Source organism: Chrysemys picta, chromosome 6 (genome assembly GCF_011386835.1).
Source record: "Chrysemys picta bellii isolate R12L10 chromosome 6, ASM1138683v2, whole genome shotgun sequence".
Taxonomy (NCBI): Eukaryota; Metazoa; Chordata; order Testudines; family Emydidae; genus Chrysemys; species Chrysemys picta.
Genome location: NC_088796.1, coordinates 49,676,581 through 49,692,882, shown reverse-complemented (window position 1 = coordinate 49,692,882; position 16,302 = coordinate 49,676,581). Strand labels below are relative to the sequence as shown.

At 38.4% G+C, this 16,302-nt stretch overlaps 1 protein-coding gene across 8 annotated transcripts in view; it reads left to right on the top strand.

Moving 5' to 3' along the window:
- BDP1 (B double prime 1, subunit of RNA polymerase III transcription initiation factor IIIB) overlaps nucleotides 1-15,634 on the top strand; it is an 82,896-nt gene extending 67,262 nt beyond the window's left edge. For 6 of the 8 annotated variants that reach the window (XM_065599113.1, XM_065599111.1, XM_065599110.1 and 3 more), the window contains 8 exons: nucleotides 329-389; nucleotides 1,950-2,148; nucleotides 4,886-5,102; nucleotides 5,424-5,615; nucleotides 6,009-6,051; nucleotides 8,012-8,294; nucleotides 9,867-10,113; nucleotides 12,612-15,634. In XM_065599113.1, the coding sequence (XP_065455185.1) occupies nucleotides 329-389; nucleotides 1,950-2,148; nucleotides 4,886-5,102; nucleotides 5,424-5,615; nucleotides 6,009-6,051; nucleotides 8,012-8,294; nucleotides 9,867-10,113; nucleotides 12,612-12,737 (1,368 nt within the window). In that variant the 3' untranslated portion in view covers nucleotides 12,738-15,634. The remainder of the gene's footprint in view (nucleotides 1-328; nucleotides 390-1,949; nucleotides 2,149-4,885; nucleotides 5,103-5,423; nucleotides 5,616-6,008; nucleotides 6,052-8,011; nucleotides 8,295-9,866; nucleotides 10,114-12,611) is intronic. The other 2 variants (XM_065599115.1, XM_065599112.1) reach the window with 1 other exon arrangement.
- Nucleotides 15,635-16,302: the final 668 nt, after the last annotated feature.

The following is a 16,302-nucleotide window of genomic DNA, read 5'->3' as shown; positions in this document are numbered from 1 at the left end:
TTTTTTTTTTTTTAAACAAACCATTTCTAGAGGGAATGAAGATAAAGTACATATAAGCAGAACACACAATAATGCTTATAGTTAAATTACCCAAATGTTTCCAGTCCCCATCATCTTTATATCCTTCCATCCTAAATACTCAGCATAGTTTAGAAAAAAAAATCAACACAATCTGGATAGGGTGTGGTTAAATTACTCTGCATTGTTACTCTAACACTTGATAAGTATTTACAAAACAAAAGTCAAGAATTTTTCATAAAACTTTTGTTCTGTTTTCTAGAGTTGTTCACCAGGCTTGTTAATATTTCTTTTGAAATACTTTTTCTAGGCTGAGGCAGTTACACAGGAGTTTCAACAGCAATACATAACCAGCACAAAAGAAACTTCAGGTACAGTACATGAATGGCCTAAAATAGCAAAGCAATACTTGCTAGCCCAGCTAGGTGTAATATTAAGTCACTGTGTCTCAGAACTGCTTTTCATAATTTTTTTTTCATTTGTGTGTATGTGTGTGTAAGTAAAAATAAAATGAAAACAAAATTAGTATGGTAGAAGTACTCGTGCAAAGATGGATCAAGAAATTAAGAACTTTCTATGATAACATTGATGTAATTGATCTTTTATGATTTGATATTAAAGTAGCTTGTGTTAGTGATGTGCAGATAATTGATTTTTTTTTGCTATTGTATATTTAAATTCATGCCACAAGTCACTGAAGAGACTTAAGTTTTGAAGCATTTTTAGATGTTGCCTCAGCAAGCTTACATATTTGAATGCAGCAGAAGATATTAAGTGGATAGAACAAACTAAGATGAATAAAAACAAAATTCAGAACCAGTACAGTTTAAATAAGAAAAAAAAATCTCTGAATTAGAAATCTGAGACACTTACTTTAAAGGAATTAGTCTCACTGCTAAGGTTGTAATTTACACTTTCAAAATGAAGGCATATGTGACTCCAGGCTCCTTATCTCATTGTGCCTTGTTATTGCAGAGGTCTTGCAGTAGTGAATCATCTTTCAAAACACATTAACTGAGATAAAAAAGCAAAGTGAATTAAGAGTGGAGTAGTACTTTTAAATCAACAAAAATCAAGGAGTTTCTGCATTATATTAGAATTGTAGCTTTTTTGTATAATTTAGATTTAATTTTCAGTCTTTTCCTTCTAAGCCATTCTTCACAAACTTTGTTTGGGGTACTCTAAATTTAGTGATACATTAAATATACTACATACAGCATGCTAATAGCTTGTTACTGTATAGTTCAACGTGAAGAGCTAATTGGACAATGCTGATGTCTGCTAGATTTGGAAACTAATTCCTTGTTTTTAATTGTCTTGTTAAATTCATCCTAACTGGTGGCAACTGGCTGCTATCTATCTGTTAATGTTTGACTATTGGAAAAATCATATGGACTTGTAGAATGTTAGGACTGATGCCCAATCCTTCTGTAGCAGTGTACCATCACAGGTTGTCTGTGGGACTAGAACCTGGGATTTCTGCCAAAATAACAAGCTTCCGCTGCTTTCACTAAAGGAGTAATTGTTAGCTACTGGTGGTGGTATTAGGTTCTTTTCTTTGTGGATAATGGATGATTTGACTGATTTAATTAGCGTAGCACAAACTTATAGAGCGTCTGCTTATTATCGTGCTCATCTTTCTGAGTGAAGAATACTGGCTGGGGCTCTCCTCAGACACAAAACACAGCTCTCAATCAGCTAGAAGGATCACTGTGGAGCGATGCTAGGTTCCTCCCTTCTCTCTCTGAAGAGGCCAAGCATGTTTCCACGATACTCCCAGCCTTTTCTGGCTTGAGAAACAAACACTGTGACAACCTAACACTAATTGTGGAGAAGGGCATGATACAACACACGACTGCTAGCATTTAAATAGTACACTTTAAATAGTAGGGTTTAATTATCTGTTTCTTGTCTTCAACATGTTTTGGTAGTGAATGGAAGTGGTAATGAATATCCAGAGGAGGCGGAGGAACAGACTTTTATTTTAACATTGGTGGAAATTCCAGCTGACTCGAGAGAGTACCATGACGCATCTATGTCACTAGAACAAGCTTTGGAACCATTGCTGCCAGCCCCCATACTTCTCACTCCAGTGAATACAGGCTTAGCTAATGTGATGGAAGAGCAGAGGTAAATGATCAATATACTACAAGATAAATATGCATTTATTTCTGAGCCTCTCAGGCTAACTTATTGGAGCCTCTAAAGTTAAATACATTGGAACTAACTAAAAGAAGAAATGCAGGAGAAAGCACTACCTGGCTCATTTATCAGCCTCACTAAAACAAGTGAAATGTGATCGTGATGCCGTAAGCAATAAATCAGTTATGTAAATCTGCTATGTTTTAATTTTGTTAAATATTTTGGTCATGTGCCAGCAGCACCATAGTTAGTTTCATCTGAATTTTCTTTTAGTGGGACTCTTGTAAAGTATAGTTCTATATTGACTTGAATATTTCTGGTGAAAAGTAATGGAAATTATAAATCTGAGCACCTTTATATTTTCTAAAGTACTTTGGATTCCATAGCTAAATCACTTTTTCCAGATTTTTAAGGTCTCACCTTTTTTGGAATACTTCGGTGAAAATGACAGAACATGATAAGAATTCTTTGTTTTAATTTTTTCATTCTGTTGATTAATAATACTTTCCTAGAATAAAGACAGACAAAAATATTTAACTGATGTCAAACTAAGCTTACAGCAGTACAGGAAAACAACAAAGGGTTTGAGTATGCCTATTATATTGATCTAATACGGGGTGGGCAAACTTTTTGGGCCGAGGGCCACATCTGGGTGGGGAAATTATATGCAGGGCCGGGGCAGGGGGCTGGGGTGTGGGAGGGAGTGTGGGGTGTTGGAGGGGGTATGGTGTGCAGGAAGGGGTTCAGGGCAAGGGATTGGGGCAGAGGAGGGATGCAGGATGTTTGGGGGGCTCAGGGAAGGGGGTTGGGGTACAGGAAGGGTGCAGAGTGCAGGAGGGGGCTCAGGGCACGGGTTTCAGGAGGGGCTCAGGGCAGGGGGTTGGGGTTCAGGAGGGGTGTGGGGTGCGGCAGGGGGTTGGGGTGCACAGGGATGCAGGGAGCTCAGGCTAGGGGGTTGGGGTGCAGGAGGGGTGCGAGGTGCAGGCCAGGGGGCTTAGGGCAGGAAGTTGGGGGGCGGGATGTAGGTGGGGTTCGGGCACCGGCCTGGCGCCGCTTACCTAAAGCGGCTCTGGGGTGGCAGCAGCACGCACCGAGACTGGGGCAGGCTCCCTTCATGCCTGCCCTGTCCCCGTCCCACTCCAGGAAGCGCTGCGGCCCTTGGGGGCGGGGGGGGGGGGGCAGGACTATGCATGTGCTGCCCTTGCTGCACCCTCAGGTACCTCCCCCAAAGCTCCCATTGGCCGCGGTTCCCTGTTCCCGGCCAATGGGAGCTGCAGGGGGTGGTGCCTGTAGGCAAGGGAAATGCACGAAGCCCTCTGCCCCTCCGCCCGGGGGCCACAAGGACATGGAGCCGGCCACTTCTGAGAGTGGCGCGGGACCCACGGCACTACGGGGGGGCAATCCCTCAGGCCGGATCCAGCCCGCAGACCCTAGTTTGCCCACCCCGATCTAATATGACAGTGCATATTTTCACATCACAGTTGTTGAAATAGGTCTCACATTTCCATGAAATATTGCAACAAAAAGTACACATAGTAAGTTACAACAATATACTGTAAGTTAAGAGGAAGGGAAATCTTCCTAAGAATAACATAGTAATACACTTTTAAAACTTTGACATGCTTTCTTAATGTATAGTTCTCTTTCCATGTCACAGCATGTGTGAAACCGAGCTCTTAGGCATTGAATTCGCACTGTAAGCTCAGCTGTTAAGCCTGCTCCTCTCTCTATTGAAGATCCTCCCCCTCAAGAAGGAGCCTCAGCCATACAGCTCTGGAGCTCCTGCATCAAGGAATTACTGCCTGTTTGGCCCCTTGATGATGATAGGCAAAATTATTGAGGGCCTGTAATGGAATATGTCTCTCAAGTCCACCTGTATCCTTGTAGGTTCACCCTGCTCCCTTAATTCCCTTCTGTGGCAGGCCAGTTTTGTCCTGGTTGTTCCACAGGACTATCATCCTCCCCCAAGGGTGTGCAGTGGAAATCTAATAGAGACGAGGCTGCAAGTATAAATACCTCAAGCATCTAGAATACTGTAACCATTACAGTAAAATGAGGTTAATAGTAATGCATGGATTGATTTATGTTCTCACGGAAATGGAGTTTAATTATATTTGACAATTGCTAACATGATTATAGCTGTATCTTTTATCTACTATAATTGACAGGAAGAACCCCATTCCCCTTGGTGGTCAGGGATAGCACAGCAAAATGCAGATCTCAAAATACATGTTTTATTAAAAACGTAATTGTTCTTTTCTACAACTCGCTGGAGCAAAAACATCTTCTAGTATGTGATATTTCACATACAAGTCACCTACTAACTCATAGATGTGTTCATATATGGAACACTTAACAGGCATATTAAGGAAAATATGCTATTAGACTGAGTTAAATGAAATGTACAGTTCAAGCAGAAAATGAAATAAAATGTTAAAAGAAAAGAACAAGACCTTCTTTAAAAAGACTGATAGAAGATGTCATGAGAATTCCTAGTTCCTTGTGGTTTTAAAAAAACACAAACTTGCAAGGCTTACCATCTAAATGATAAAAACCTAAAAGGGTTTGAAGCGGTACATGTTGTAGATAAGAATATAAGCAAAGATTTGTGTCTTAATCATCTTATAACTTTGCTGTATACACTACACATTTGATTTTTAAATTTAATTTTTTTAAGATAGTAACTTTTCACAATGGTAACTTTGACATGTATTTATAAATACAGCAGTGGATCACTGACCACTACAGTTGATAAAGCTGCTACCTCTTTAGACAACTGTACAGGAACAGAAGGACTGCAGAGAGCATCAATAGAGACATTTACTAATTTGGATCAGACATCTTGGAAAAGGCATGCTATTGATATTGAAGAAAGTGACACTCCTCCTGCCAAGCGAACTCCTTCTACCTCAGCAGAGGATAATCTGGCAAATACTTACAAGGTCAGATACTAATTCAGGAAATACCGTTTTATGCGTACTACGAGAGGTATGCATTTGAAGTGTCTAACTGACTTCAAAGTTATGACTGTATTAACTAGATTAATTACCTCATTTGAAATTTTGCCAAGAAGTTTTCAGCAGCAAAATGGAAGCTGTAAGTTGCTTTTTGTTTCAAACAGTGGGAATGCTAAATACTCTTTAGGTTCTAGTTTCTGTATTCACTTTGTTGGGTATACTCATGGGCCCCTTTTTACTTGATATGCTTGCTAATAGTTTCTGTGCGTTCACCAACTTTCACTTTTTTTGATGGTGCACTTGCAGCAGGGGAAACTTCAGGCATATGCTGGTCACGTGGCTGTCTTGTTTCAGAGAAGAGAGCATCATGATTCTTGGAGGAAATTCATTACAGGAAAAAGCTATGTGGCTAGAAATATCCCCACCCCTCTTTACTGGGGCATTAGCCACAAAATGCTAGCTGCAAAGGGAAGCTGGACAAATTTCCCATACTGTGAGGTGACCAAATTATTGGGAGTGACTTTCATGTATTTTTGCTATTGAATACAATATGTTTTGTGGTGTGGGGATCTCTACACTATGTTGTCAAGGACTCCAGTGAGAACCTTGAGAATTCTCCCACCTTCCTTGCGTTTACGCGCTCTGAACTTGAGGCCCCTGTCATGGCTATCTGGTAGTACCCTCGAAGCCTGCTTTTCAATCAACACTAGGGGTCACAAGTGACATGAGGTCCCATCACATTCCTGAGTGTTGAAGACCTTTTCCTTCCTATTATTTGTGCCTAGTTGTTTTAAGATCTGTAAATATATAATAATCTTATTTCTGTACTAACTTTCACTGTGCTTTTTCTTTGAAGAAGAGAAATTGACTTTTAAATGTTGTTTAATACAGGAGTCTTCAGTTAAATCAACACATGCTCCAAGGAAAATTGCTGGTAGGTGAATTTTTTGAGATCTAATGCATATGGAGTCTCTTGTAAATGGTAGCCAACATTAATTGCCGTTTTGCTAACTAATCCTACCTGTGGCAATGTATTCATAAGGGGAAAATTGTCTTCTATTCAATTTAATTGCCAATTACCTGCATTGGGATTAGGTGTCTGGCAAAATTTTGTATATTCATGTTATAATTCAACTGGCTTCAAAAACAGAACTATAGTTGGAGCCTTAAATAAGATGATTTTCATGAATTTTAAGAGCTGCCTCTTATTTGTACATTTCTGAAAGTAAGATTTTTTTTTTTTTTTTATGGTTGGTGGGTTTAAAAGAAAAACAACAACCAAAAAATTAACCAGCAAAAGATACCTCATATATATTGAAGTGACTCCCCATTCAATGTACTTTTTAGAACTTGTGCATAAAGGCCTCAGATAGAAAGAAAGAATTTGTTGTTAATTAGCTGACCTCAGAGCAGAAAGAATTTGTTGTTAATTAGCTGACCTGGTTAGGGATTTTTGCTGTGACCAAATTTAGAATCTGTCTAAAGAACATACCTCTCTCACGTTGATTGGTGCAGTCTTGTTCATACTGAATTATTGTCAATTAGAGGAAGAGTTGTTATATTGTTATTTAAAGATACTGAAACAAAACTGTAAAGTTAGCTAAACAAGGGAGATCAGAATACTAAGCTCTTAAATTGGCAAAGATTTATTTTACTACCAATTTTGCTGTTTTCTGTTTGGCAAATATGTTTCCACCTGTTTTGAATGGAGCAATTAACCGATGATCTGTATTATGCCAAACTATCTTTTTGTGCGTTTGCAATTCTAACCAGATCAGCAGAGGTCTTGTCTTACCTGCTATGAAGTTCCAGCAGAGAGAATGCAAAATGTTTGTGGGACCTTATAAATATAGTGGAGATGCTTTCTTTTTAATATTTCTGTAGTTGAATAAAGAATCTGGATAATACAGGGCTTGATGTGAAGCTCATTAAAGTCAATGGAAACACTTTAAATTGGGCTTTGAATCAGGTCTACAGCTTGCATGCACAAAATGCATCATGTCAGGAATGATAGTCCCCCTCTATACAACTTACAATAGTGATTTTATTTTTGGTCACCTTGTTACTAAAAATATGTGAACATGTTGGAAGGGATTCCAAGAAGATCAACCAAAAAAAAGAACAGGGGACTGGAGGGACTGACGGATGAGGAAAGACTAAAGAAACCAGATATGTGTAGTTTCTTAGTTAAAAGGCTTTAACTGAAAGAAGGATTAGCCTACAAATATTTGAAGGATGGAAACATCGGAGACATAATATTTGAGCTAATGCAAAGGGGAGGGATGTAATTGTAAAAGAAGTGGAATGAAATTGAGGGGGGAAAAATAGTAGATTGAATATCAGAAATTTCCTGACAGTGAGATCTGTTTAGCTCTTTGCACTTCTATAGGGGATTTCAGAGTACTACTTTAAAGTTGTGCAATAGTCTCCCAAAAGAAATTATGGGAGCCCATATCTTGGAAAAAATCAGGGTGATGGGGCCAAGCCCTAGAAAGTATAATAGGGAGCATTCTACCCTATCAGAAGATGGATTGCATGACCTAATTGATCTTTTCCAGTTCTAATGTCTGTGTGATCTGGTAAGGTTTTCAGGCCCAAAATATGAAATATTTTAAAAAATTAACTAGTATCTTTTGAGAAACTTAGCTTGCTCACATTTATTTAAATAACAAACAAAAATAACACTAGTGTCAATTGTAATGCCCCAAAACACTACGTCTTTTAATACCACCACCACACTAGTTTGGACCATGATGTAGAATATAATCACCATTAACTACGCTGTTACCATTCCATGGCTAGAGTATATTATAAAAATATTAAGAGTATAAGTTCAGTCAATGAAAATTGTAAATTTCCCATTTATGCTTAATATTATTTTTTTTCACTTAAAGGGAGAATTTCTGAAAAACTGAAAACTTCCAAGAAGAAAAAACTACCTACCTCTATATTTGTATCTAAAACTGCAGAAAGAGGGCAATCTGAATCCTTTCAGAAATTAGGAACTATACCAGTTGAGGAATCGGCATGCAAGTGTTCAGATGAGTTGGTGTCTGGAATGGACCATGAAGGAAAAGAAGAAGCAAATGAGCAAGAAAGTTTTATGGATATTTGTGAATCTGGATGTTCAGGACATGTTGGGAGCACAGCTGCCCTTTCAAGAAGCCCGATACTAAGGTATTTCTAGAACATTGGTTCTCAGCCTTTTCGTTCTGAAGACCCCCTTCTTATCAGGACTCACACATGGTGATCCTTCTACTTAGCTTTGTGGGAAGAGCAGGATAGATGTAATCCCAGGTTAAAAACCCATACACTAGAACATTGTCCATCCTTTTCTTCAGCAAAAAACTAGAAAGGATCAGCTTTGGAATTTGAAATACTCTAGCCATGGAATGGTAACAGCGTAGTTAATGGTGATTCATGCTGTCCCATGCTTTTCTGGCAATATGCCTCAGTGAACAGATTGCTTGTGCCTATTAAGTATTTGGCTTCTCTATTTACACAGCCAACACAGCTGCCTTTTGTGATGTAGACTCTGTTCACTAGGATCTGGACTTGGGAAAACCAGATTGGTAGCTTTAATAAACCATTTATTTTAATTGCCCCATCCTGTGCTGTAATATACTGTATAAACATATCTGTAGTAGTTAATACGCTCAGTGTGCTCGTTCTGTAAAGCTGTATTAAGGCACGTCACTGCCCCACAGAGTGTACAGTCTAGACAACAAACAGAAGATGCAACATGACTTTTATTCCTTCGTATGTTCCTTCTTATATTTTTTAATTTACCTTTCCCCTTATATTTTAGTTCTATTCCTCTAAGCATCACTTATTTACTCACCATTTTACTTTTCTTACAGTCGTACATTTTTTGTAACCCTCTACTTTTCCCTGTCCTAGTAACATTTACCATTGCCTACTGGCCCCTGATGATTTCTCCCCTCCTCTCATATCATTGTGGTGTGTGGGGTTTAGTTGTTGCTTATTTGTATTCCAGTGTCAACCACAATATGTAGGTGCTGTCCATACATAGAAAAAGACAGTCCCTGCCTTAGAGATTACAATCTAAAAAGTGACTCTGGGCCTTTGCCCCAACTTCTTGGTTCTTGAATTAACATTAAGTAACAGTTCACTGTGATTGGCTGTGCTGATGTTGGTAGAGTGAAAATCTGGTGCTGTTCCTGCTCCAAGGAGTGTCTTCCTTCTGTATTCTGGGACGCTTTCTAGGTTGCCCTTGGGAGAGTGGGATTCCTCCCTCATGTGGTGCATTAGAGGAGGCCTGGGAAATGACACATGAAGGAATTCCCTGCTCCTTTGTGGGTGAGAAGCTGTGCCTAAAGATCTGGGAGCTTATATTGGCCACTCTTGAGTAGTGAATGGTAGGCTCCATCTCCCACACTGTGCTGGCGTAGAGACTGTTGAAGGCTTTTACAGCTCTACGGGGAGCTTTCTCAGGTCTGTGCTGCTTAAATAATCTGGCAAAAATGTTGATATTTTCCAATTCAGAGAATAAAAACCAAAACATATTAAAAAAAACAAAAACAAATTCTGGGGTTGATTTAACCTATTCCAAATTATTTATTTTAGAATGTTTTAATCATCTTCGTATAATTTAGAAGTGTTTACTACTAGATTGTAAATCAAACTCTCATTAAATACAAACAATATTTCTACTCCATTTTCATTAAGCAAGCTGCAATATTATATAAACTGTGAAACTTTATTGTTAATTTTTGTTGTTTTGAATAGGGCTGGCCGAAGACCTTTGGGATTTTTATCTTTAATTTGCAAATCAAGTAATGCTGAACCTGGAGAGGGTGCTAAGGGGAATAGACAGAGACTCCAAAAACCTCTCATAGCTGCCTCAAAGCGAAGTCTGAAAAGACCCACTCCATCTGCTGAGAACAGTACAGACATTCAAGAGTCCTGTTCTCTTCCCTCTACAAGCACGTTGACGTCTGCTGAATGTGAGAATATAGGCACTGCTGCAGTTCAGGTACATACAGTTACCTCTGAACATCATGTCTGTATGAAATGTAAAGCACTACTAGGAGACAACCACGTGTGTGTGTGTGTGTGTGTGTGTGTGTGTGTGTGTGTGTGTGTGTGAAGTGATCACTGTGACATTCTTTTATAGATTTGTGGACTCTTTTTGGTTATCTGTATGCTGTGAAGCTGAACAAAGGACTATGTTGAATGATAGGAAAAACCAACCATAATTACATCATCTTTTTTGAATGTTGGAGAGTCCAACATTTCCTCCAATAACAGCAAAGGCATCTTCAATTTTGGAATTAATGTTTCATTTTATATGAAATTTTATTTCTCCCAGTTTCTGCCTTCACTTCTATCTTAAATCAGGAACCTGAGGTCACTGCTTTGAGCACATAAGATGGAGAGCAGACCCAGGGAGCTGACCACATATGTCTCTAAAAATTCCCCATTTGCTACTTTACCTAAAGGAGCCAGCTGTGTAGCTTTATATTTCCTGCAAAGTGTAGGGGGGAGCCATAACTGAACGGTTAAAAATGCAGCTGCTTGATTACATCCCATCTCATTTGTACTGTTTATTTCCTCTCCCTGAGGAGGAGATGGTGTTTGTTAATATTAAATCTCCCCCGATTCTCTGTTCTGATCTCTTGAGGTCACATTACATTTTCCACATTAAGCAAAACTGAAACAGGACACGTATCCCAAAGTGTCTGCACACAGAGTTGCACCAAAATAACAAAGATTTAGTTATTTCAATGCAAGTTTGTGTGTAGACCAGACCGACTGCCTTGCACTTTAAAAGTGTTTGTGTATGTTTTGACCATAACTTCCAGAAATGTGACTCATGTGTCTGCCTCAGAAATGACCAGGTCTGGCTGGCTGTGAGGTAAGATTTCACCATGACTGTAAATGAGTCAGTCCCAGAAAGATCTGTTGATGGCTCATGGTGACATCTGTTATACCCTGATATGAAGCCAGCTCAGCCTTCAAAGGCCTTAAAGTTAAGACCTTAGGTTTGATAACAAGACTATGTGCTTTCGCCACCAGCTGCAAAGGTGACAGGCCATTAACTTTGTCCTATGCCACAGAAGCAGAGAACTAGATCCCTATGTCACACACAAAGATGACCTTAGTGTCTAAGCACATGCTGCTGGTGTGCTAGACACTCATTAACCAACGCATCACCTTTTGCTGAAGCACCAAGCTCTGTCAGTGACAAGAGAATGAGTCGTTAGCTGATTGTGTTCAAATCCTGGGTACAACTGGTCAGACTTCCAACTAACCTAGCACCAATAGCATCTATGCTACCAATAGTCCAGAAGACATAGCCTTGATGAGGCAGGATGTGTATAGATTTGCTGTCCTAGCAGCTGATTGCCTCTGTGGTTTTGAGATCTGGATGGTCCTTGGTACGCTGAAGCATTGAGCTGTCTGCAGATGAACTATTCTATCTTCAAAATCGTAATGAAAATTAATGTGAATGTTTGTAAAGCACTTTGAATATCTAAAACACAAGATAAGGATTATTGTTTGAAACCCCCATTAAATCTTCAATAAATTGTTCCCAAAGGTGGTTTTGAAGGTTTGCCTTAGTCACTTGTCCTGCCAACATTTCCCACAAACTTGAATGTCCTTCCTGACAAAACTGTGTATGAAAAGGTCCCTAGGCTTTTATTTGGAAATGCTAAATCTCTCAAAGTCCACACAGCTTTTATTACTTGACACTATGTTGTGCTTGTTTCCAAGAGAACCATATCTGATTGCATCTTTCTGCAGCAGCCTGACATCTCTGTTTTGAGGGTTATGTCATCTTATGTTTTGTGAGAGGCATGTCTGCTACATGTCTGCCTCTGATTTATATATATCTATGAAATTTGCAAAGCAGCCACATGGTCTTCTCTAAAAAGAACAGGAGTACTTGTGGCACCTTAGAGACTAACAAATAAATTTGTTAGTCTCTAAGGTGCCACAAGTACTCCTGTTCTTTTTGCAGATACAGACTAACATGGCTGCTACTCTGAAAAATGATCTTCTCTGTACGAGTTTACTTACCACTGTTGCTTGAGATCAAATTTCCATTATTACTTTAGCAGAAAAAGCATGTGAACCCCTCCTGTGAGATTTTGTAGATCTATGCTCAGGGTATCCACTCAAGAGTAGGATTCCATTACGTTTTATATCTTTAAAGAATAATTGTTACAGGTAATAGCTTGATCAGTTAAAATTAATCTACCTGACCAAGTAAATGAATATAAGATTTGAAGGATGGTTGTACTACAGTTTACTTGGTGTATCCCAAATTATTATCTGAAACAATTTTGCTTGGGGAAATAATCTTTATTATGTTGGTTGTGGGAGGCCTATTGTTTTTACATTTTAAGTGAGTGCTGAAACTTACCACGAGACTCTAGTTTGTACACAAGATGAGGCATAGATGCATATGAGAGAACAAATCTCAGTAGATGTCAAACCTGTAAATGCAGCCTTTTATTTTTTTTGTAGGCTTCTTCGGAGTATTCTGAAAAGCAAGCTTCCTATACCAAACAACAGGAGAAAGAAGAGGAGCCAACCAGAATCTCAGAATATTTTTTCAGTGATATCTTTATGGAGGTGGATGATTCAGAATAAACCTCTGGGATCCAAGAATGCAGTGTAACAGCAGAACTGTATATAGATGAGTTGCTGTGAATTCTCCTTTGTTCTTCCTTAGTCCTAATTTATTACCAGCCTCACTAATGGAGAACAACAAGCATTGTTGGAAGACAAAATCAGTTTTTCTCATTCTGGGCGATCTGAGCATTTTCAAACATTTAAGAACTAGATTGGCATGATGAGACTAAACGGTAGCTGTTGGCTTACACTGTAACTTTTCAAGATGCAGATGCTGGGTGCATGACTAGTTTCTAGAAGTGCAATGAATGAATGACTATCCACGTGACAATATCCCTTTAAATCATAATGCTGAAGCTTGTGGGGCTGGTTATAAAAGTCATTTGCTATACTTCTTTTTGTGAAGTTCCACTCCAGGAAGGAGAATTAACCTTCATATTTATCTCTATAGATAGAGAAGCAATTCTAAAAGCTTAGTGTAGTAAATACATAGAAATGTTTTTTATTATCGGCTATTTTATAGTCTTCTCCAAATTATGTATTTTTGTAATGACAAATTCACAGGTACATAAGCTTAAAGGCCCTGATTGAAAACAAAATATCTAATCCCTTTTAAATGTACAGAGATAAACATGAGACTGTATTTATTTAATTTTAATTTATTAAAAGATGCTATCCCGTTAATCCTTTTTCATCTATCTGATTTGGGGGTGAGGAAAAGATTAACGTATCTCCCATTGTAAATGCTGATTTATTTCTAAATTAAATATTTAATACAATAGGCTGGATTCTGCTCTTGCACTGTCTTTTATATACTCATGTAACTCTATTGACTTCAGTGGAATTTCCCTAGTATAAATCAAGAGTAACTGCGAGCAGAATCGAACCCAGAACAATTGAGTGAGGATGCTTTGAGGATTTGCTACTTTGAAACTGTTAAGTTAGAATGGTTTTCCTCATGTTTCCTAAGTTTTGTTCACTAGAACAGTGTAACTTAGTTTTTAGGGTGATATTAGGTTGGTCACGTGAAGACTAATTTTCCACTTATGTAATAAGGAAAAATTGCCGTGACAAGGTAACAGCGTCACATGGTCTCAATCTTAAAATCAGGCATTCTTCTAAAAGATAAATATATTTTCATTCTTAAAGTCTTGACTTCTTGAAATGAGTAGGTAGATATTTTAAATTAGACTTAGATAAAGTCTGCATTTTTCTCCTTGATTAAATGTTCGCCACTGGAGACCAAGGATACAGAATAGACTTTCAGAACATGGGATTTACATAATGTCACATACCTCAAGATGAATATATCCCTAATTATGTTCCTTAACAGTTCTGGACACCCTTTCAAACCAGTTATTTTTTTACTCTAGCTTCACTTGCCACAGGTCAGTCAGAAATGTATAGTACAGTATATGTTTGTTTACCTTAAGGTTGTGCTTCTACCTTTAATTTGTATTTTGTGAATGGGTCTTGCCAAAACAAAAATGATTCTTAATGAGAGAGTAATTTAAAATATTTTGCTAAATTTGGTATTCAAATGATTTTTTAAGATTCTTTTGCCACCCTCTGCAAAGAAATATCTACTCTGTAGAGCTGGATGGTGATTTACTAGCAAATCCATAATTTATTTTCTAATTATAATGATTATCAGATTTCTCTTGAATCGCTTGCTGAGACTTGAATTTTTATCCTTTCAGAAGTTATTTTTTGACTTGTAGCTTCTAAAGGTGCCCTCAAGACTGGAACAATAATCAAAAATAGACCAGCTATTAGGAATCATTAAAGTAGAAGCCCAGATCACTTACTTTATAGCAGCTAAATGTGAGAAGCAATTACAATTTTAATGCTGTGGTGGAAAGGGAAAACTATCCTACAATAGAATGGTTTTCCCCTGTTTTTCAAGTAAATGACAACTTGAATTTAAAAAATGACTGTACAAATGGATCCAATCACATGTCCAGTTTCAGGCCAGTGTCTCATGGTTTGACTATTTCATTTTAACTTGAAATACCCATTTTTATGTTTTTTCTCCTTCTACTGTAAACATTGCAGTAATAGATTAACATTGTATACATGTAGCTAAGGCTACTGTACATTTTGTAGTCTGGTTCTTCTATGCCAGTGGTCCCCAACCTTTCCGTGTGGCGGGCGCCGGACTACTAGCCGCCGAGGAGTGTGGGCACCGGACAAGCAGCCGAGAAGCAGCAACGCCAAGAAGCGTCGCCGCCGAAATGCTGCCAGTAGACTGGCGCCATGGCGCCCGCGGGCACCACATGGGGGACCTCTGTTGTATGCAAATATTTTGTTAGTTATTGTTACATGGGGCATGTTGCATTTTAGAATCAGGTAAACCAGTTAGATCACCCCCACTAATATGTTCTCAAAATTGATTTGTGGAGGAGGAGGCTATAAAATAACGTACTCTAAGTACCTACTAAAGTGGTAAAGACTCATTCATAGTATTTCAGATGCAATTCAAATGACAAGGCAAAAATAATTTGTATTTCATAAATTATAAAGAGACAACAAAATGTATGGTGCCTTATTTATCCCTAATAGACGGAAGGGACAACAGACCTTGTTCTTGTTGTTTTTTCACAGCAAACCATGTGCACTTTGTTATCAATCTCTTTTGAATCCCATTTCTTTAGAGAGATAAGATAACGTGTGTTTTCCGTGTTGGATGTGAAAGTTGTATAAGTCATAGTGATGGAAGGAAACAGAACAGCATCCTGTGTTAAGTTCCACTGATCAATGGTTTATCATTTCTACTAAGATGTGGTAAAGGACTGTTTTCCTTGAAGAGTTCTTTGACAAACATCCTATGTAATATTGTTCATGTGTAAGCTTTCGGGTTCAAAGAAAGCAGTCTGTTCTATATGTAAATTATGTGAATAAATACTTTTATATCACTTGTGTATTTGATCTTACTTGAGTTGTCTTCACAAAGCTTTTAGCAATAAACAAGTTTATAATGAACCAAAAGAATAAACTTTTAAAGGTAATGAGAGTTGAATGGTTAAGATTCCCACATTAACACTAATGCTATGTTTTTCCGCCTGTTCACCCTTGCAACATTTTACTTACATTATTGTAATGGTGAGTGAGTAGATTTTATTCCTTGATTGGCATGTTTAAAAGAATGTTACAAAATTGCTATAAATTACATTTAAAAAAATTTATTTTGAAAACTTTAGTTTTTCCATTCACCGCTTAATTTAGAGCCTGATATTTCTAGTATGAAAAATGTTCCAATGTTTTCTTCACGTAAATACTCTAGACCAGTGGTTCCCAAACTTGTTCCGCCGCTTGTGCAGGGAAAGCCCCTGGCGGGCCAGGCTGGTTTGTGTACCTGCCATGTCCACAGGTTCAGCTGATCGCGGTTCGCTGCTCCAGGCCAATGGGAGCCGCTGGAAGCGGTGGCCAGTACGTCCCTCGGCCCGACTAACTTTTCATTAAAATTACAAAAAATATTAGGGGCAGATCATGTCCCCAGGCCCTTCTAAAGTGGTTTTTTTGGGGGAGGGAAGGGGGGGAAGAGAGGAATGTGGAAGTCCATGCTATAAATTTATAATCTGAT